The 22,979-nt window shown below is 40.5% G+C and overlaps 1 protein-coding gene across 1 annotated transcript in view; it reads right to left on the bottom strand.

Annotated features, from left to right (window-relative positions):
• The window catches only part of PAWR (pro-apoptotic WT1 regulator), a 104,698-nt gene that overhangs the window by 17,103 nt on the left and 64,616 nt on the right, over nucleotides 1–22,979 (bottom strand). Inside the window, 2 exon segments of the mRNA XM_021092812.1 lie at nucleotides 5,463–5,497; nucleotides 16,561–16,692. Coding sequence (XP_020948471.1) covers nucleotides 5,463–5,497; nucleotides 16,561–16,692 — 167 coding nt within the window.

Raw genomic sequence — 22,979 nt, 5'->3', positions numbered from 1 at the left:
AGCAGATGCGAACGTTGTTGGTTGTGCAGGTACAGAGCTAAGAAGCTGAAGTCATCAGGATAGGTATATATGGCAACTGAAGTCATCAGAGTAAAAGAAATTTCTAGCACAAATACACAGAACGAAGAGAATAAACCCTAAGAGAGCTGAGTAACACCAACATGTAATGAACAAGTGAGGAAAGAAAGAACTACACATAAAACTGGGAAATACCAGTAAAGCGGTAGGAAAAAATCAAAGAGGAAGGTATCACTGAGCAGTATCATGTCATAAAAATACGTTACAAGTATTTTAAAGACTTCTTTTCACTTGGGGAAAAAAAAAAAAAAAAGTCCAATTACTTGCATCAACTCCAAGATTATTCAGGTAGAAACTACACGCTTTCAACTGCAAATACCTGAAAACGTGGCTCTCTCTTAACATGTTTGTATTTGCTGGATGCACAAGCTTAGAACAGCATTTCAAAAGGTTTAACCTATTAACGACCTAAAGAAATCCTTTACATTAGGCTTGTCAATATAAAAATGACACTGACATACAAATTCTAAACAGGGAACAATTACTACTCAGAAACAAAATCAGTACTCTCTCCCTGTTACATACTAGGGTTGTAAAGAATACTGTCATAATTATGAATAATTGTGTTTCTTGATCTTATTGCCAAACTTAGCTCTGTTTATTCTAAAAACAGAAATGTTGTAAACCATTTTAAGGGCTAGATATGTACAGTGCAAAATACCCAGAATAAAAGATTGTTTTCTTAATCCCAAAAGATTGTAACATTCTACTCAGGAATGCTAACACAAATCTCTAACTAATACAATTCCAAAAAGAATCCCCTCTGCCCTTAGCTACAACGTTATTCACCGTAATGTTCAGAAAAGAAAAAGAATAAATACTACCATCAAAGATAAATACCACCGTTTACTGAAATTTCTCCCCTTCTGGGAATTTCCGTATCTTCTGTGGAAAAACTAGAAAGTGTTGTGTTGGGGGATAAAACACGGATATGCTACAACTTTCGTGAGAACAAAAGCATTATGAGGTTACAGCTAGAGGTATTTTCCACTAAAATAGATACTTTAAAGCTTAGCAATCAGAAGAAATACAAGACTCACGAGTAAAATCCTACTTTGAGAATGGATATCAAGTATTCACAAGTGTTGGATAAATCGTGAAGTTCTTAACCAGCAAGTACATGACTGCCCATGTTTGACTCTGTTTCACTGTCTTGTTCTAGTCGACCTCCAGTCCCACTGTCCCAGACAGCCCCTTACTCGTGGGGGTCTTCTCTCTCTTCATCCTTGAAACACAAACTCTCTCTCTCTCTCTCACACACACACACTCACATACACACACACACACACACACACACACAGAGCAACAACTAAGATCAAAATCACTTCTCAAATTCTTTACTAAAACTGTGATATATTCAGTATGGAAAACAGAGAACATGAATCAATATTTTCATCAATTCCACCAACCCAGAGATAAGGCTGTTATATTCTACATTAGTTCAGAACCTTTTGAGTAGCAGATCTTTTGAATAGCAGATCCCTTTGAAAATCTGATGAAAATATAGCTCTTCTCCCAGATAAATAAACATTATATTCTTTCACAAAAATTTTAGGAGTTCATTAATAGAGTTCAAGTTAAGAACGCTTTATATATATTGTGAGAGTCTTTATTTTTTATTTATTTATTTTTTTGTCTTTTGCCTTTTTAGGGCTGCACCTGCGGCACTGGAGGTTCGCAGGCTGGGGTCCAATCAGAGCTATAGCCGCCAGCCTATACCAGAGCACAGCAACACCAGATTGGAGCCACATCTGCAACCTACACCACAGCTCATGGCAACACCGGATCTTCAACCCACTGAGCAAGGCCAGGGATCAAACCCGCACCCCCGTGGTCCTAGTTGGATTCGTTTCCTCTGAGCCATGACGGGAACTCCGTAGTCTTTGTTTTATGTCATACCTTTTTTTTTGGCCATATCCACAACATAAGGAAGCTCCTGGGCCAGGAATCGAATGGGAGCTGAGCTGCAGCTGCCAAGCTACGCCACAGCTGTGCTGAGGGGGCAGGGCTCGAACCCCAAACCCCTGCAGCCACCTAAGCTGTTGCAGTTGGATTCTCACCCCACTGGGCTTCGTAGTATGCGCTTCCTCTCCCCACTGAATATAAATAAGTAATAATTTCCCTATGATTATTAGTTTCTATAAGTTTTCTACAGAATCAGTGTAATGTCTGTATTACAACTTCATATTAATATATCATAGCTTATAACCTATCTCATTGTTAGAAATTAAGTTCTTTCAGTTAGGGGCTATCATGCATGCTCATTTCTGGTATTTTAAACATAAGTGAATTATCTAGAGATCACTATAAACTTAACCAAGTAAATATTCTACTGTGAAAATTACACACTGGAAAAAACCCCACAAAGAGACAAGCATTGATCCATCTTTCCTAAACCCTGAATTTCAGACTCACCTTTCAAGTTACTTAAACAGCAGTTTTAAAAATTAAATACTTAATTTACAGTTTGTAAGAGCACACAACTAGTCTTGTGGGTGGCGTGTATCCTTTAATGACTTTTTAAGAGTTTGTCTAGCAATCTATACATATAAGTTACTGGTTTATTGAAAATGTTTCTAATACATAACGCCAAATTAGCCCATTCCTTTTTTCACCTCCATTAATCAGCAGATACCCCTTTCAAGAAAGCATCCATTCTCTACTGTTCGCTACAACTTGCTGACAGATTAATGAAAATAATGAACTGCTGATGTATAATATAACAAAATCTCAGAGATAGCGAACTGATAACTTCAGATGTAGATTTTCTGTTTCATTTTGTGTGTGTGTTCAACTATGGGCTGCTATGAGTCAGTGAATAATCACTAGAAACTTAAAATTTTTTTTTTTGTTTTATAACAGTATTAAATATGGCTAAGCCTTTTTAGAGCTGAAAAGTAACAAACCACATGCTCCAGGCTATGAATGTAAAAGAAGTAACAACTATACAAAGAGGTCACAGTGAAATAACGGTCTAAAAATCTTAAAAATAGGAGTTCCTGCTGTGTGCAACTGGCTCCACAGTGGCTCTTACAGCCTCGGGATGAGTTCCATGCCTGGCCTGGCACAGTGGGTTAAAGGATCTGGTGTTGCTGTACCTGCAGCATCGGCCACAAGTGCAGATCAGATCTGATGCCTGGCCCCGGAACTCCATACGCTGCAGGGTGGCCCGAAAAATCTTAAAAATAAAAACACACACCATGTGAAATCAATTTTCTTCCTGATTTAGTACAATGATATATAAATAAAGCTTTTGGTAAAGATTTCTAAGAAAATTATTCCCCTAATGATTCTAACCAGTGCAAATCTGAAAAGTGCCAATTATAACTTAAAGTGTATTATTTAATAAGACCCAAACACACATGAATGATACAACAAACTCAGTAGGTTAGTAAAGTTTATTTTTATTCCCAAACCAAAAACTAATGATAAAAACTTTTTTGGTTTGAGAATATGGCCTGGAAATAGGCCAAGTCAAAGCTATTTGACTGGCAATGCTTGTTAGCAAAAGAGAAAAAATCTTTTCCAGGTTAAACTATTTTTGTTAAGTAAAAATTGCCAAGTAATGTATACATGTTAGAAGCTGAAAAGAATCACAAGTTTCATTATACCTATGTCGAAATTATTCAGAAATGAAAATAAAAGCAGCAGTGGTAACAAACATATTAGACCTATTTATTCGACTGTTGATTACCCTGGCCTTGGCTCTTCTAAATGTTAAACAATGAATTTTATTTGTATATTTATTTTTGGCCATGCCCACGGCATGCAGAAGTTCCTGGGCCAGAGATCAAACCCTTGCCCCTGCAGTGACACTGGTGGATCCTTAACCACTGAACCACCAGGGAACTCTCCTGAATTTTATTTATATAATAACTTAGTATTAAAATTAGAGCTCTTTTTAGCCAATGGTTTATTTTAGATGAACTATAACCACCACAACCTTTAACCAAATAGTATAAACTTGAACACAAAAGTAGAATAAAACAAAGGTTTGCAGAGTATAGATTGAAGTCAACTGTCTGATACAGGAACCTGGGTTCTGAAGTCAGGCTGTCTGAGTTCAGATCTAGATTCTTCTGCTCACTGGTTCACTGTGCACAGTGACGGTATCCTACCTCTTTCATCCCAGCTTCCTCATCTACAAAATGAAAGGAAGTACCATACCTACTGCGCTGACAAGACGACTGTGCCACGTGACCAAGAGCTCCAGGTAAAGCGCCTTGCACATTGAGAGCTCGAGAAGGTTTTCCCACACCCGTGAACTTTCAGCACGAGCATGACTACCTCTTCTGCAACCTTTATGGCTTCAACAGGGAAGGAAGCTAATATCCCAGCCATTTCCAGTCACCGATTTCTCCTACCTAATCCTAATTTACTTCCTACACATACGCACCCACACTCGAACCCACTTTTTGGCAAAAGCACTACCCACTGTGTAAGGGGGTCTTAGGGACCTGCTGTGGTCTGAACGTCTGCACCCCTCTGCAAATCCTTACGCTGAAATCTACCGCCCAGCGCCAGGGTGATGGGGGTGGAAACCTTGGGAGGCCCTGGGTCACGCAGGCGGAGTCCTCCTGCCCGGGAGGAAGGCTCCTAGAAGAGACCCCCCTGCGGTCTCCCCTCCTTCCACCAGCGCGAGAAGCCGCCGGTCTGCAGGTGGCAAGGGGCCTTCGCCAGAACACGGCCGCACCGGCTCTGCACCTCGGACCTCCAGCCTCCAGGACTGTGAGAAGCAAGTTTCTGCTGTCTGTGCCCTTTGATTCGAGGAGCCTGAATAAACCAAGTTCAGAAGGAACTGTGTGCCCTCCAAATTCATACGCTGAAGCGCTACTGAGCAGCGGGATCTCGGCGAGGTAACGGGTTTGTTTAGATGAGGTCCGTGAGTTGAGCGCTCGTGGGGATCAGCGCCTCTATCCAGAGAGACACCAGGGAAGCCACCCCTCCTTGGCCACCGCTGGAGGACACAGCAGGAAGGCAGCCCTCTTCAAGCCAGAAGAGAGCCCTCTGCAGAGCCAGACCATGCTGGCACCCTGACTCCAGACTTTAAAGCCTCCAGGACCGAGAGAGGACAAGCTCGTTCTAGCCATCGTGGCTACGGCATCCCAAGCCACACACAGGGAAAAGGACTCTTGGTTTGTTTGTTGCGCCAAGTTCATCAAACCCATACAAACTCATGGCGCATGCAGTTTTCAAAGACTGCAGAGTATGTCGGAATAAGTCATGTCAGACACGATGCTCCCGCCGAGGATGTAATTTTCAAGGCCACAATGTTAACATCTCTTATTTTCAAACAGCTGCTTGAAACAGTTCATGGTTACGGTCAGCAAGACATTACACTTCCGTCGACAGTGCGTTTTAAGTCATAATTTAAAGATTCTTACCTTTTGTATCTGCCTGAAACTGTCCTAGATGGTTCCTGTAAAGTAAAAATAATGACCTATCAGTATGGATATGTGTATGAGCACACGATTCCAGATTACATAAAATAAGGAATAGAGAATGTCAGAACAATCGCCGTTTCTTTTAAAAATGACACTGCTGGTCAAACAAAACAATACATCTGCGTTTTCACACAAAACCAATCATTTTTTAAAATTATATCTTTAAGTTGGAAGTATTTTAAAAGCATAGAAAATGAAAAAAAAATCATCATTCATCCATCAGCTTAAATCCTTTTGGAAGTCTACGAGCATTAAAAATCCCAATATATCACCCTTCCAGTCTTTTTTATGCCCTCAATTAAAAAAAAAAAAGCTACAATTCACAAAATACATATAATTAAATACATATAATGATTAATGCTTATGTTTAAAGATGGTTGAAAATAAAAAGTGAGAAAGTGCTTTTATGCTCATTTTAAGCTACTGAAAAAAAAATGCTGAAAGTTAACATTAAGCACTGGGATGAGAGAACTATTCCTTCACAAGTTACCAGGCAGGCATCTCTTTGTTCAGTCTTTTTTGCAGTTTCATTTTAATAACATGGATCAAAACTGAATGGTAAGTCTTTTTAAAAATTAGTAGCTCCTTTCTTCTAGTTAATCATTAAAAACTCCCACGAGAGACCCTACTAATTTCTCATCCAGGTAAAATCAGAGAATAAGCTCCTATTATATGATCAGATTCTAGACTAAAATGGCAAGTTTTGATTGACTCCACGGTGCAATAAAGAGCCTATCAATGCAGAAAAACACAGTACAGAAAACCACGTGGTCAAGAGTAAGACGTAGATACACGTTCACCAGACAGGTCGCTCAGGAGCCGTGAGACTGTGCTACATTATTTAACTTCCATCTATGTTAGTTTCTTCATCTCTAAAATACGAATAACAATGTCTGTTTTACTGGGTTGTTGTAGCAATTCAATGACATAGTGATAAAAACAATCAGCAAAATTTTCTTCTTTAAACTTGACATCTAAGACTTAGGAAAAAACCACCAGGGATATGGAAAAATCTTTACTGAATTGTCTATGTGGAATTTTGATAATCGGACTTGCTATTGCCAAACCAATGCACTCCCATGACAACAGCCTAAATCACTTACTTAAGTATAGCTTCATCTCACTTAAGTAAAAACATAAGCTTCTGGAAAGCAGGAACCTCCACCTTTCATTTCTTTTTTTTTTTTTTTTTTTTTTTGTCTTTTTTTTGCCATTTCTTGGGCCGCTCCTGCGGCATATGGAGGTTCCCAGGCTAGGGGTCGAATCGGAGCTGTAGCCGCCGGCCTGCGCCAGAGCCACAGCAACGCAGGATCCGAGCTGCATCTGCAACCTACACCACAGCTCACGGCAACGCCAGATCCTTAACCCACTGAGCGAGGCCAGCGATCGAACCGCAACCTCATGGTTCCTAGTCGGATTCGTTAACCACTGAGCCACGACGGGAACTCCCACCTTTCATTTCTTTTTCCCCAAAAACCTCAGCTCAAATAGTATGTAATAAATTATAGAAATAACTTCCTCAGTAATCTACAGGTACAGAAAAGCACCACTTTGGAAATAACCAGTTGCAAAAAGGCATCAGGTGACAAGACACTAGCAGTAACCACGTGTGTGAGCCTGACGGCCCCTTAGCAGGAGTACCTCTGAGGAAGCCAGGCTGTGACAGCTGGGTCAAAGACATTTTAACCCTCCCCGGGCATCAGCTGTTCTTACAGCAGGGACAGTAGCAAAAGCCTATCAAGGAAACTTTAAAATAAAGAGTTCCTTATCTGCCTGTCATTAAAGCGTCAGCCCCTAAAGATGAGACACATGAATCTTTGTACTTTGTACACCATACATGTAAAATAGATCCCCTATTTATAAAAATATGATATCGCTAAGTGAGTAACAAAGAATATACTTCATAAAATCTAGTTTTTAAACAATTTTTGAAACGACAGTAACTCCATCAGAATGGTTATTTAGATGAAGCAGAAAGAAACATTAAAGCTTTGTGCCTCCACTCAAAGCACATGTCACTGAATGCAGATAATAATGACGTCATCTAGAACATTTCTCCTGAAGTTTCATCAACAGCATTCCAGCTAACATTTTATCAAGGTTTTCTTTCACAAAATCCCGTAATCTTATTCCATATGAACTAAAGCTTAAGGCATAGATCTTAAATGAGGCCTGTCTAAATATGCGTTAGACAAATGCCAATCATGCCCTAAGTTTCAAAACAGACTGCTCTCATCTTACTACTGAAATATTTCAAAACATGACGTCAGCTTGATTGTCCAGGGCACCTCTTACTGAGATGAAATGAACAGAATGGCTAAGTAAGAACAGCCTTTGTTACATTTACCGATTTGTCATAAACAACCTAGCAGTAAATAATATCCCTGACGCTTAAAGGAGGACTTTTCCCCTAAGATGGCAAAACTGAGCGCCGGAAATGTGAACTGGAGGATGTTTTCAGTGACGGTATACACGACGGCGGTATTATATTCAGACACAACCGTAAATGACCTGAAGTCAGTATCAGACAAGTTTCCATTTCAGTACATTAACGGAAAATTAACTATCAGTGTTCCACATTTCTTGCAGCTTTTAAAAAAACAACTATCACTTAAAACTTGGCTCGAGTTTTCTATATTGTTAGTTTGGCGAAGCTGATAAACTTAAAACTCAGACATACTGATCAAGTTATTCCATGCTCATGTCCCAGATGTGTAAACAATTAGAACTTACGCCTATTTCTATGTAACGAACTAAGAGGCAAGAGTTGAGATCCTAAGGCAGAGAGACAACACTTGAAGCTTATGGTTTATTGGTCAGATTTGAATACAGTTTCTATTAGATTATACATTTTGAATCTATGTTATTTCCCAGGGCCTAGTAATCATGTTCCACTGCGTAGCAATGGAATGCGCCCCTCGTCAGACAGACTATACTGGAATCAGCAGAGACTGCGAGGGATGGTAGCCTGCTCCTCGTGTGTATTCCAAACTGACATTTACAGATGGTTTAAAGCCATCTCTGTGCCCTGCTCGAAAAAACGAAAATCGGAATGTCCAGTCCCTATAATGAAGTGAAAGGGTCCCTTATAATTTTAAAGAGGAAAATGCTTGATGTTTCGACACAATAATACAAAATTTTATACAAAGATAAATCTTCAGGATCCTGAAACTGCTTGTAAAAAATACCAATGCTAACTAACACTATACTGGTCTTAAAATTTTCCAAGACTATGTAATCAGACCTTCCAATAACCCCAAAGTCTGTTATACAACTGATTTAAAATATACTTTTCCTGAAATAATCTTCCTTTCAATGGGATGGTTTATATTACCAAAGAGAGGGGAAAGGCCTATGTAGAGCTTACAAAATGCTGGCAAAGCACAACCTGTTTTGTGCAAGTTTAAATAAAACATGCCACTTCATTCAAGCTTAGGATGGTCAATAAGGAAACAGCAGGATCAGACCAGGAAACTGCAACGGCAGACCAGAACTTGTCAAGTATGAACAAATACAAAAGCACATGTGAAAGAAGATCAGACAAACAGAGGCCCAGGAGGATGTAGTAAAATAATACTGATGTTATTCAAATAAACTAATTAGCAACAAAGCCACAGCCCTCAGTAAAACTACGGCGTAACACAGTAACTGGCTCTCAGGACTAACATAAAAGACCTATGCTGGTAAAACATACCGTGCACTCTTGAACACACTACCAAAGACGAATGCAGAACAAGACATCGATAACATATAAATGATAAAGTAAGAAAATTCAAAGAAAAACTTTATCAAATTAACAAAGATTTTAAAAGAAAACACGAAGTTACAGCCAACATTTGCACCTAGAAAGGGAGCATAACCTTTAAGAACTGTGAGTCACTGTACTGTACCCCTGTAACTTGTGCAGTATTGTACAGTAACTGTGCGTCCCTTAATTTCCTCTAAATAAAAGCTTCCTTTCCTGAATGATTTAGGCCTGAAGCCATTAGGCGGGGCAGAGCGAAGCACAGGGGCCCAAACCAAGGCATCCGAGCACCGGATGCCACGGGAAGAAGAGCTGCTTGGCAGAGACGCGGAGTCCAGGCAAAGCGAGGAGCGCATCCGCGCCGCAGGCCTCGGCCCCCCACCCCCACCCTGAGAAATCGGGGCATGAGCACAACGAAGGGCAAGGGCAGTCAGGTCACCCGCACAGCGGGAAGAGACCGAGAGCCCCGAGCAGGGAGTGGCGGTCGCCCCCTCGGGAGGGCAGCCGGGCATGCGGGCTTCCGAGCCCCGCGGGCACAGAAAGCCCCCTCGGAGCGGAGCGGCGGCCTGGCCGAGGGAACGCACAGCCCCGGCGAGGTGTGCAGTGTCTCCACAGCAGATGGGCCAGAGCCCAAGCAGGACAAGGACTGTCCACACTGAGGGGCAGCCTGGCCAGCAGTGGAGACGGATCCAACAGAGGCCTCGGGCTGCGGAGGAACAGAGCCAGACCACGGAGAGGAGCGGCCTGTCCGTCACAGGATGGCGGGAGCTGAGCAGGGTAACGATGGCATCTGCCCCCTGGCAGGGGACGCTCAAGCCCAAGAGAGTGAGAACAGTGTGCACGTGCAAGGAGCACCAGCACATGACATCGGAACCGCTTGTGGGAGGAGAGCGTGCGTGCAGGGAAAGGGTGGCCACGGGAATGGGTCTGGTGTCGACACAGACACGTGTGGCCGGCGGCTAGGCAGGCAGGCAGGAGACAGATACACATACACACGTCTGTACACACAGACACACAGAGTAGGTCTGCGAGGGGAGAAGAAGGAGGAACGGTGATGTCTCAATAACATGAACACACCTACAACCCAGATCTTGGCTTTAAAATATCATTTTCCAGTAAAAGGAATCAGGACTCTAGAGAAATAGCTGCTTCCAAGACTGGAGTGAGAAAGCTAAAGATGAGTCTGCAGTATCTTATTATGACAGAAAACAAAGAAGTATTCTGAGAATGATGCAGATGTAGCCAAGGATACAAAAGGTTAAAAGGGCTCCCACTGGCCAAATCTGGGATAATGTGAAAATTAAAACAAGGAACGATGGTTTAAGAGGCGGAATAATGACTCTCAAGTATGTTCACATCCTGATGTCTATAACCCTCGGCCGTGTTAAGTTATAGGGCAAAGGGAAAGTAAAGACCCTAAGTGAGGAGGTCACCCTGGGTTACTGGACGGGCCCACTACAATCACAGGGTCATGAAAAGGGAGAAGACAGGGAGAAGGTCAGAGGGAGATACGGCGAAGAACAAAGGTCACAGAGCCGACTCCGGAGGAGGAAGGCAGCCAAGGAACACAGGGAGCTGTTGGGAGCCGGAGAAGGCGTGGAAATTGATTCTTCCCAAGGGCCACCAAAAACGAATGCAACTCGGATTTGAGCCTTTGGTTTCAGCCCAGTGAGACTCAAGCAGGACTTCCAACTTGACACAACTGTAAAACAACACATCTGGATTGTTTTAAAGGAACCAAAGTTATGGTAATTTGTTATAGCAGCAATAGAAAACTAATACGGATGGAAAAAGGCACAACCCAGCCGATAAAACAGGTAATACTGGGCCTCTACAGATGTAAACAGATGATAGACAAATGGAGAGAAATAAACAGAAAATTTGATGGGGATTTCTACCCTCTGTCTACACAGTTCAAAGCAGTTGGCCACAAAATACTCATCTAAGAAGGGGCAATGGAGCCTGGCAAATGCCACCTTAATCACATGACCAAAGTGAGCAGCACCAGCAATGGAACAAATTAAAATCACGTGAGGACGGGGAGGATCCATGGTGAGAAAAGAGCTCCAATTCTGTGATATTCCTGGCAAGGACATAAAACCTGAATCCAACTATAGGTAAATATCAGATGACCCAACTTAAAGGTCCCAGCACAAAATAAATGACCTGTACAATCTTTAAACGTGTGAAGATTAAGAAAGTTAAGATTGTGGAAATGTTTCAGAGTGAAGGAAACTAAAGAGACACAGCAACGAATACAAGACGTGATTCTCCATCAGACACTTTTGCTACAATTTAGGACGTGATCGGGACAAAGGGCAAAATTCAAAGAGATGTGAATATACTGGATGCGTCCATTTTAATTTCCTGTTTTTTAAGAGCTGTGTTGCGGTTACGCAGGAGATCTTCTCTGCAGAAAATACACAGGGAAGTATTGGGGGTACCAGGGCATCAAGTTAGCAACTTATTCTCAAGCAATTTAAGGGAAAGAAGTGCTCTGTAGAGTGCCTACACTTTCACAGCCGGCTCAAGATCGTTTTACAAGGCAAATAAATAAAAGAGAGGAGAAATATAAAACTTATAAATGCCCTTGCACAAAATGCCACTGATTACATAAACTGCTACACTCTTCTTCACAAGTAATTGAGTCACTATGTATCAGAAATTTTTTAAACCTTTAAAAGGCTTAATGGCTTTTGGCCCAACAAACTTATCTCTGGTAATCCAGCCAAAGAAAATAATTCAGAACCCAAAAAGTTTCATCTATACAGACGTTAATTCCACTATTACTCATAATAGTAAAAAATGTCAATCACTGAGGATTTCTATTAATTTGCGTCAATTAGTATAAATTCTTGTCAAATATTGCACATATTGAAAAAGAAAATCTTAGGCCATTTAAAATAATACACAAAGAGCTTTGAATAACATGGAAAAATGTTCATAGTATAACAGCTACAAAGACATTCTTGGCAATATTGTTAAAATTACAAACGAACATCCCTTTCACCCAGAAATTCTAGTGCTACAGACATATGTAAAAATAACACATACTGAAAGTTTTTCACCACACATTTGTAACAGCAAAAACGTATATATAACCTAAGTGACCATCTAAGAAATTAGTTAGAAAAATTATGATGCATCTATAAAACAGAGTATTTTGTATTTACCGAAAAGTAATAGGTAAACTCTGTATGTACTATAATGGAAGTCTCTCCACAGTATCAAAGGAAAGGAGCAAGAAGCGAAACAGTGGGCTTAAAACTAAGAATATAGATGCAGATACAGATATCATATAGCTATACATATAGACGTAAGTTTGTTTACAGACCACCTCTGGAAGGATATATAAGAAAATAAAGAGATACAAAATAAACTAACAGACCACAGACAGGCAAAAAAGACTTGTAGTTGCCAAGAGGGGGGGGAGGGAGGGAGCGGAGGGGGATGTAGGAGTTTGGAGTTAACAGGTGAAAACTACTACATTTAAAATGCACAGACAGTGAGGACCTACTGTACAGCAGAGAGAGCTCTTTCCAGTCTCCCGGGGAGACCATGACAGAAAGTCATACATGTGACTGAGTCACCCTGCTGTACAGCAGAAACTGGCACAACATTGCAAATCAACTACACTTCAATACACTGATTTTTATTTTTTTTAATATTTATTTTGCTTCTTAGGGCCCCATCCACAGCATATGGAGGTTCCCAGGCTAGGGGTCCAATCGGAGCCACAGCTGCCGGCCTACACCACAGCCACAGCAATGCAGGATCCAAGCCGTGTCTGCGACCTACACCACAGCTCATGGCAACACCAGATCCTTAATCCACTGAGTGAGGCCTGGGATCAAACCTGCAACCTCATGGTTCCTAGTCAGATTCATTTCCGCTGTGCCACAACGGGAATAGAAGGAGGGGAGGGGAGGGGAGGGGAGGGGAGGGGAGAGGGGAAGGGAGAGGAGAGGGGAGGAGAGGAAAGGAAGAAAGGAAAGGAAGGAAGGAAGGAAGGAAGGAAGGAAGGAAGGGAAAGGAAAGAAAGAAAGGGAGAGAAAGAAAGAAAGAAAGAAAGAGAGAGAGAGAGAGAGAGAAGAAAGAAAGAAAGAAAGAAAGAAAGAAAGAAAGAAAGAAAGAAAGAAAGAAAGAAAGAAAGAAAGAAAGAAAGTAAGTATTTGTTGCTTCCAAAAAAGGTAACGAGGTAGTGGAGAGATTTTTTTTATCATATACCTTTTTGCGCTTTTTCCATTTTTTACCATGTGATTATATATGCTTCTTTTTAAATTAATTAAGCCTAAGGTTTAAAATCTTATAAACAGTTTATAAAAAGAGAGAGTAAAGAAAGAAACCAAACTAGGTAATTTCCCCTGTCTTTCACATTTTCATTACTTTTCAAATTTTCCATTGATCATGTATTATTCAATCAGAGAATTACTCTATTACTTTAAAAACCAGCATGGTTATCTGGGAAAAACATGGTTAAGTGTGTAAGATCATGTCTAAAAGTGTAAGAAAAATTTTAAAGGCTCAATTTTATTACCACTATTCCATATTATTTGAAAAATGCCAAACAGAAACTTAAAATACTCTAACCTGGAGTTCCCGTCGTGGCGCAGTGGTTAACGAATCCGACTAGGAACCATGAGGTTGCGGGTTCGATCCCTGCCCTTGCTCAGTGGGTTAACGATCCGGCGTTGCCGTGAGCTGTGGTGTAGGTTGCAGACACGGCTCGGATCCCTCGTTGCTGTGGCTCTGGCGTAGGCCGGTGGCTACAGCTCCGATTGGACCCCTAGCCTGGGAACCTCCATATGCCGCGGGAGCGGCCCAAGAAATAGCAACAATAACAACAACAACAACAAAAAGACAAAAGACAAAAAAAAAAAAAAAAAAAAATACTCTAACCTTTCACAAAGCATACCAAATTATATTTGCCGAATTCATATTCGCATTTCATTCTTCATTTTTAAAAATTTGTTTCTCTAAATGGCTCAGACTCACATAGATTATGCTAAGAAATTAAACCTTTCTTTCTGTCCTATTCAAAAAAAGCCTTAAAATAACCAATAATGCCAATATTTTCTTTTTCTCTTTTTGTTGTTTTTGAATTTGACGTTGTAAATACAATCTATTCTATATGAGTAAAAGAAGGTTCGAGGTTAGGCAGTAACTCGGACAGAGATAAACCTCGTGGACAGAAGAGGTCCTGGTCGCATTCCAACGCCAACGTGGCAATCTGGGACCAAAGGCGCAACCTCACTTTCACCCCAAGCACAAAACCTAGAAAACAGAGACTTAGAACCAAGATAGAACCAAGATCATCAGTGAGTCACATCTCAGTTGCTAATGAAAACAAAGAAAGGAAAAAAAAGGAGAGCAATGACCTAGGAAAAACTAGAAAAGTCATAAGAAAGAAAAACCATGGCGTCCTGGCTCTGGCACAGTGGAATGGGCAGCTTCCCTGCAGCGCCAGGATGCAAGTTCAGTCCCCGGCACGGAACAGTGGGTGAAAGGATGCGACGTTACGGGACAGGCCACAAATGCTGCTCAGAGCTGAACCCTGGCCGGAGAACGCCACATACCTCAGGCAGTCGAAAGGGAAAAAAGAAAGGGCAGGGGGAGGAGAGAGAGAGAGAAAGAGGGAGGGAGGGAAGGAAGGAAGGACGGACGGACAGACGGACAGACATAAACTAGCTAAGGCAGAAAGCTCTTCCGAGAGCCCAGACCAGCTGAGGCTGCTCTGCATCTGGGTATGGACTCGGGAACAAGAGAAACCTAAGGCTCCCAGCTTCGAACGGGTAAAGGCTTTGGGCAACAGAAAGAAATCAGCCCTCGTTCTAAAAGCTGCTGCCTGATGCCATGAGTGCGCTAGAGTCAAGTGACAAAACCAAGAACTGAAACCAGGTCTAGACCCTTAATCAAAATGCTACATTATCTCTACACCAACAAATTAATCAAGGCTATTTCTTTACCTGGAATAAGCACCGATTTAATTTCAACTTTTTTGTAACATACGAAGACAAAAGATACAGAGATACTTTAGACGGGAGCTTGGGCTTATCAGACACAACCTAGAATAGATTTACAAGGAGATCCTGCTGAATAGCATTGAGAACTATGTCTAGATACTCATGTTGCAACAGAAGAAAGGGTGGGGGAAAAAACTGTAATTGCAATGTATACATGTAAGGATAACCTGACCCCCTTGCTGTTCAGTGGGAAAATTAAAAAAAAAAAAAAAAAAAAAGAAAAGAAAAAAAATTGAGTTAAAAGTTTCAGTGACAAGTTTTATTCTATGGTTGATTGGTCATGTTGAAGTAAATAAACTCAATGCTCCAGTTAAAAAAAAAAAAAAAAAAAGATACTTTAGAGTATGCACTGTCACAGAGGTGCTAAGAAAAGCACTTCAAAACACTTCAAAATATTTTGTCTCTCTCTGCCAAATGCCATTTATCATAAGCTTACAAATTGAGACAAATTTATAAACCATCTTTTTCATCAATGAAATGGGAAAATGTGTGTGCTACTCAGAAACTCCTTTTAAAATAGGATCATAATAAATGAAACGCATTTTCATAATAAATTTAAAAAGTTAAAGCTGGAACTCTGCAAAGATAATACAGTAGCTTAAGGTCTCAAAATGTCATCAAATTAATTTAAAATTAGATTATATCAAGATCAATCCCAAGTACAGTTTATTTGGAATGATTCTACAGAGCTACTTGTTTTAAACCGAGGCACCTCAGTACCAACAACTCACAATTTCCTGTGCCACAAGAACTCAAGGTAACAAATGATTTGAAACTCCCTTAAATTTTCTTTTAAAAAGTATTTTATAATTACACAGAAATATGAATGTTTCTGGCAATAAAATATAAGTGTTTTTATTATTATGTTTAAACATCTGACTTTGTAGAAACTTGTTATTCAGCTCTTTATTTGCTACACAATTCTAATGCAAAAATCAGCCTAGAGCAGAATTGTCCACTCCCTTAAATTCACTAATCCTTACTTTTTTAAGATCAAAAAGGTAATTATTTTTCCTGGTCATTTTTATAACTGATACTGTTTAAACCTGGTTAGTCAGGCAGTTAGAAGATATTCATTGACCAGGAACTAAGGAACCAATACTGCTTATGGCAAAAAGGATTTGGATATAAGGAGGATCCGTGGTTAAATCCAAGGAATACACTGTAACGGAGTCGATGCAACCAAGATGAAACTGGAGAAATTATTAGCAGTAACTTAAAAATTGTCATTAAAAATCACCATGACATTCTAGAATTTTTAAATACTCACTTGCAGCAGGTAGGAACTTCCTGGATCTAGTAAGCTAACAGCCTCATTTTGCATCGTGTTCTGTTGTGTAATTGCATCTTCTCGTTTTCTCTCTTTCTGCCCAGCTTCATCATCTTCATATTCATCTAAGCACTGCAAGAAATAATAGTTTCCATTTTACTTCCATATGATATTAATAAAATCTTTTGAGAGTATGTGAAGATATATTTGATAACATCGAGAAATGTTTGTGCGTTCAGAAACTTTACACAGTAGGTGTTCCTCTCAGTAGCAGGTACACTTCATTCCTATAAACTAAATTATCTGCTCAAAACACAAACCTCCACATTCCCAGGCCTGCCAACGTATCCCTTCTCCAGGCTCTAACTATCAGTGACAAGGTTTGCTTAAAGGTAGGGTTCACTCACTCTTTTTAAAACAGTCCATCGTCAACGAAACAGACTTTCTATCTCAAGGCGCTTTTTGGAGGTAACAAAAGACAGAGCACACAGACATGGACGGCAGGGTCTAACTGATGGTGAGTGTGTGTGTGTGTGCGCACACCTACAGATAACAATGACAAAGGCCACTATCTAGCTTAAGAGTTCCTTTAAGTATTTTCACCTGGGGAGTAAATCTTCTGCAAAGACTTTATAGAGGAACTCATAATACAAAGAATGAGTTTAATTTGGAATTGCAGATATGGAAAAAAAAAAGAATTTCGCATTGAGCGTATATGGAAACGCTCACAGGAAAGGGTGCTGTTTAAAAAGCTAAATCAACACATGCATTAGCTATCTCCAGACTCCTTTCGTGGAAAAAAAAAAAAAAAAACCACCACCACCACCCACAAAAAGAAACGAAATTCTACCCATTACACCCACTGTGAAATGGGTCATCTGTTCCACGTAACTGAACTTATTCTTAACAATACACTGTCCTCGTGTGTCCTGTAAGAGACCGAAAAAGTAGTGTCCCTTCAGGCACCCTGTAAACACTAAGACGCTGACCAGACCACAGAATGGCAGGAAAGACAAGAGGGTTTACCAACTGTGCACAGAGAAGAGAAAGACTGAGGCCACGGCGCAAACCATGAAGGATCTAGAACAGGATAACACAGCAGATAAACAGCACATTCAAAGACACAAGGTCCACGATTGCGAGTACAGAAGAAAGCATCCGTCTGAGATGGAGTCTTCAACTAGGACGATGCAGAGAGAAAGCTGGTGGACAGATGGAAGGAATGAATTAAAGAAACACGGAGGCTGAGATGGCGAAGAATGTTCAGGGTCTCCTCCCGTCCTGCCAGCAAGAACAGGTGTCACGTGGTCCTCAGCTCCTCACCCTGTGGGAGCTGGGACTGAGATGAATGAAGCGAGGAACCTGGGAACACCGTGCCTACTGCCACTGCTGTGCGTACCGACCACTTCCCGACTCTGACCCGGGAGCTTCGTGCCCTCTGCCAGGATCCGTGTAACAAGAGCAGGTAACACATTAGCGTACAAGCAAGGTGAGACCTCAGACCCTTCAGAGTCCCTAACAGAGGCGAGGACTGGAAAGGCATATACGCCCTAATCACAAAGAAACATTAATAACAAATAGCCTGAAGAATCTGGACTTTTCATCACATAGCACAGAAAGGTGTTACAGGGCTACAATTCCCTGGAATGTTCAGTAAAACATGACCAAACTGATTTGAGTAAAAGAACTTGTATGTAGCCGTGCAGGGTTCTCATTAACTGGGACAGGGACCAAAGTGGAGAGACGAGCACAGTAGGAACAGTAGGAAATTTCCAACACAGTAGGAAAGTTGATGTGAAACACACCCTATGAAAAATGACATATCCCAGGCGGAAAACAGAATCAGTAAAGAAATCTAGCAAAGGGTACCAAAGGTTCAGAAATTAGTCCTGAGTAGAAGAACCATCTCCTTTAAGACTTTTTAAAAGACCTTATCAAACCAACAGACAGTATCATGTTTTATGGCAAAGTATCAACAAAATTTAAAAATACAGACCAAAAAGAAAACAAAAAGACAACTTTCAGAATGGGAGAAAATAGTTTCAAATGATGCAACTGACAAGGGCTTAATCTCTAGAATATGTAAACAACTTATACAACCCAACAGCAAAAAAGCCAATCACCCAATGGAAAAATGGGCAAAAGAACTGAATAGACTGTTCTCCAAGGAAGATATGCAGATGGCCAGCAAACACATGAAAAAATGCTCAACATCGCTGATTATAAGAGAAATGCAAATCAAAACTACCATGAGATACCACCTCACACCAGTCAGAATGGCCATCATTAATAAATCCACAAATAACAAGTGCTGGAGGGGCTGTGGAGAAAAGGGAACCCTCCTGCACTGTTGGTGGGAATGTAAACTGGTACAGCCACTATGGAGAACAGTTTGGAGATGCCTGAGAAATCTATACACAGAACTTCCACATGACCCCGCAATCCCACTCTTGGGCATCTATCCGGACAAAACTCTACTTAAAAGAGACACGTGCACCCGCATGTTCATTGCAGCACTATTCACAATAGCCAGGACATGGAAACAACCCACATGTCCATCGACAGATGATTGGATTCGGAAGATGTGGTATATATACACAATGGAATACTACTCAGCCATAAAAAAGAATGACATAATGCCATTTACAGCAACATGGATGGAACTAGAGACTCTCATCCTGAGTGAAATGAGCCAGAAAGACAAAGACAAATACCATATGATATCACTTATAACTGGAATCTAATATCCAGCACAAATGAACATCTCCTCAGAAAAGAAAATCATGGACTTGGAGAAGAGACTTGTGGTTGCCTGATGGGAGGGGGAGGGAGTGGGAGGGATCGGGAGCTTGGGCTTATCAGACACAACTTAGAATAGATTTACAAGGAGATCCGCTGAGCAGCATTGAGAACTATGTCTAGATACTCATGTTGCAACAGAACAAAGGGTGGGGGGAAAAAAAGGTAATTGTAATGTGTACATGTAAGGATAAACTGACCCCCTTGCTGTACAGTGGGAAAATAAAATAAAATAAAATAAAATAAATAAATACAGACTTAAGACACTGATTCCACTATCAACAGAGGTGTTAACATACTGCTGGAAGTGTTATCCGATAAATCTGGTTAGAAAAATGGTATTTTGACAAGAGAAAAGGAAATTCTCATCACTTTAAATGATCCACTTTTGTCAAGAAAATAACCTAAAAATATTTAAGAATTATTAGTTAAGATGATTTTTCATTATGCATGCAAAATAAATAGCATCTCAACATAATAATAGCTAGATTATATAATTTTAAAGTAACCAGAAAAATAAAAACTTTATGCAAAACTATAAAACTTTACTAAAATAGACTTTACACTAAAATCTTTTTTTTTTTTTTTTTAGGGTCATACCTGAAGCATATAGAAATTCCCAGGCTAGGGGTCCAATTGGAACTATAGCTGCCAGCCTACACCTCAGCAGTGCTGGATCAGAGCTGCATCTACAACCTACACCACAGCTCACGGAACTAGTCAGGTTCGTTAACCACTGAGCCACGACAGAAACTCCTAAAATCTATTCTTAAATGAAGAAGAAAAACCTCAGGAGTTCCCATAGTGGCTCAGTGGAAAGGAAAACGACTAGGAACCATGAGGACGTGGGTTCGATCCCTGGCCTCACTCAGTGGGTTAAGGATCCAGCATTGGCCGTGAGCTGTGGTGTAGGTCACAGACGCGGCTGGGATCTGGTGTTGCTGTGGCTCTGGTGTAGGCTGGGGGCTACAGCTCTGATTAGACCCCTAGCCTGGGAACCTCCATATGCTGCAAGTGCGGCCCTAAAACCAAAAAAAAAAAAAAAAAAGGAAAAAACCTTCAACTCAAATTAAGCAAAAAAACTGGAAAGGCATATAATATTGTGAAAGTAAAGGCATATATATATAAAATACTCTGAAGGCATAATATTGTGAAAGTGTCAATCTGTAAAACAATGCATAAGCTGAATGTATTGGGCAAGTTAGGGTGGATCAGATCATCTAGATGAATGAATATTTAAGACGTCCAGAAAAATTAAAGGAAGGGTTATGACAGAACACCCACTCTCGTTAAAATGCACAGAACCACAACCCTGAAAACTGCATATGATAAAGGTCCTAGAACAGAAGAGAGAGTGGAGTCAGGAAATGCTTTGATGTGCAGCACTGAGACAAGAGTGCAACCAGAGTCTGCGATCTGGAACCAAAAGTGGTCTCACCTAGTCTGCTGCGTGAAAACCATCACTCTCCAGGGCCTGGTAAGAAAAATCCCTGCGCGCAGGATCAAATGTCAGTAGCATGAAGCCAGAATTCTTCACTCATAGAGTAGTACACACCCACCAACATATTTTAAAAGAAAGGAAGAAAGAGAGAGACAGAAAGAAAGAAAGAAAGAAAGAAAGAAAGAAAGAAAGAAAGAAAGAAAGAAAAAAAGTAACCTTCAGTAAGAATGTCTGAAAAATGAATAAATTCGTTTCCAAGATGAGATCAAGGAGACAGACTGTGGCAACCACAGTTAAAATCGTGAATGTTCTTTTCCTTGGCAACACTCTTACCCACTGACCTGGGAACCTATTTATCATACTTACTTTCTCTGTGGAGCTTGTGTATATCTTACTCTTCAGGAAGCTTTTAGAAGAGGGATGACTTGATGAATCACAACTTCCCTCCAAAGTTCTAGAATCCAGTACAGTTCTTTTAGCCACTAAGTAACATTGCACAAATCCTTTAAGCTATTTAACTTAACAGGGATAAATACACCTGCAGGAACGACTTGGTCGAAATGGTGAGAAAGAAAAGAATGAAAGCAAAAAAGAACTGATTTGATGGACAAAGGGGGGTAAAGACATTTTCTATGTTTCTTGCGGAGATCAGGACTACTCTAAGCCTGAGCTGGCTGGTATCTGTAAGGGAAAGAGAGCTGGTCTTTACCTAAGTACTAGCAAAAAAGAACCGAAAAGAAAACCCTAAAATATTTTTAATAGATTCCTGCTATGAATTATAAACTTTTTATCTGTGAGGAAAAAGATGAGAATGGCTACTGATTTTATATTACACTTGCACCAATATGTGGGACCAAATCTCCCATCTCTCTTCTCAGCTCTCCTTTATAGATAAACAAAAACACGGCAGAGTTATTCTCTCCTTTTACATGGATTACAGAGGAAGCTGCATGAAAACTGGGTTAACAACTGTTTGAAACTGAAACCAAAAAATCAGATTTTATGAAACAGGTAATAAGCATCACTAATTCTCACTGAGCTCTTTGCTTTTCCCAAAGGTGCATTTTAGAGTGCTAATTTTACTTTTTTATTTTTATTTATTTATTTTGGTCTCTTTGCCATTTTCTTGGGCCGCTCCCGTGACACATGGAGATTCCCCGGCTAGGGGTCGAATCAGAGCTGTAGCCACCGGCCTAAGCCAGAGCCACAGCAACATGGGATCCGAGCCGCATCTGCAACCTACACCACAGCTCACGGCAACGCCGGATCGTTAACCCACTGAGCAAGGACAGGGATCGAACCCGCAACCTCATGGTTCCTAGTCGGATTCATCAACCACTGCGCCACGATGGGAACTCCTAGATTGCTAATTTTAGCAAATAAAACCTCAGAACGACAACAAAAAAGAAAATGTATGATTTCCATTGCTAATAAAAGTATCAATATTGAAAAAAAGAGAAACTACTTTCACGTGTTATAAAAAGTTGTTTAGATTATTGCTACAGATCTGACAAAGTAACCAAATAAAAAGGAAATAGGGGATATTTTTTAAGTCCTACTAGTTAGGATTCAAAAAATTCTACTTCATAGGAACACAACAGAAAATTCAGAAATAGATCTAAATACACAAACAAATTGTGTTTACAATGGAAGTAGAAACACACACCAGTGGGAAAGGATGGGCTTTTTTAAAGACGTGGGTCGGGGATACCTGGATAGCTGTGTTTTTTTTAAAATGTGAAATTGGATTTATTCCACATACCAGGACAAATTCCAGTACATCATTTACAATGAGCAAAAATTTGAACAGACACGCCACCAAAGAAAATACACGAATGCCAAATAAACACTTGGGGGGAAAACGGGTTAATATCAGCAGCTGTTGGGGAAACACGATGGCCTACCACCACAGGCGCACTGGAGTAATAAAATGAAAGAATGACGAAAACTACAGTGTTAATGATGATTTGGAACAAGTGAAACTCTCCTATATTGCTGGAAGGAACGAAGGGTGGTATTATTATGTACAGAAAAGCTTGGCAATTCTTTTTTTTTTTTTTTTTTTTTTTTTTTTTTTTTTTTTTTGTCTTTTTGCTATTTCTTAGGCCGCTCCCGCGGCATATGGAGATTCCCAGGCTAGGGGTTGAATCGGAGCTGTAGCTGCCAGCCTACGCCAGAG

This window comes from Sus scrofa, chromosome 5 (genome assembly GCF_000003025.6).
Source record: "Sus scrofa isolate TJ Tabasco breed Duroc chromosome 5, Sscrofa11.1, whole genome shotgun sequence".
In the NCBI taxonomy this organism is placed as follows: domain Eukaryota; kingdom Metazoa; phylum Chordata; class Mammalia; order Artiodactyla; family Suidae; genus Sus; species Sus scrofa.
This window is presented reverse-complemented; position numbering and strand designations above follow the sequence as displayed.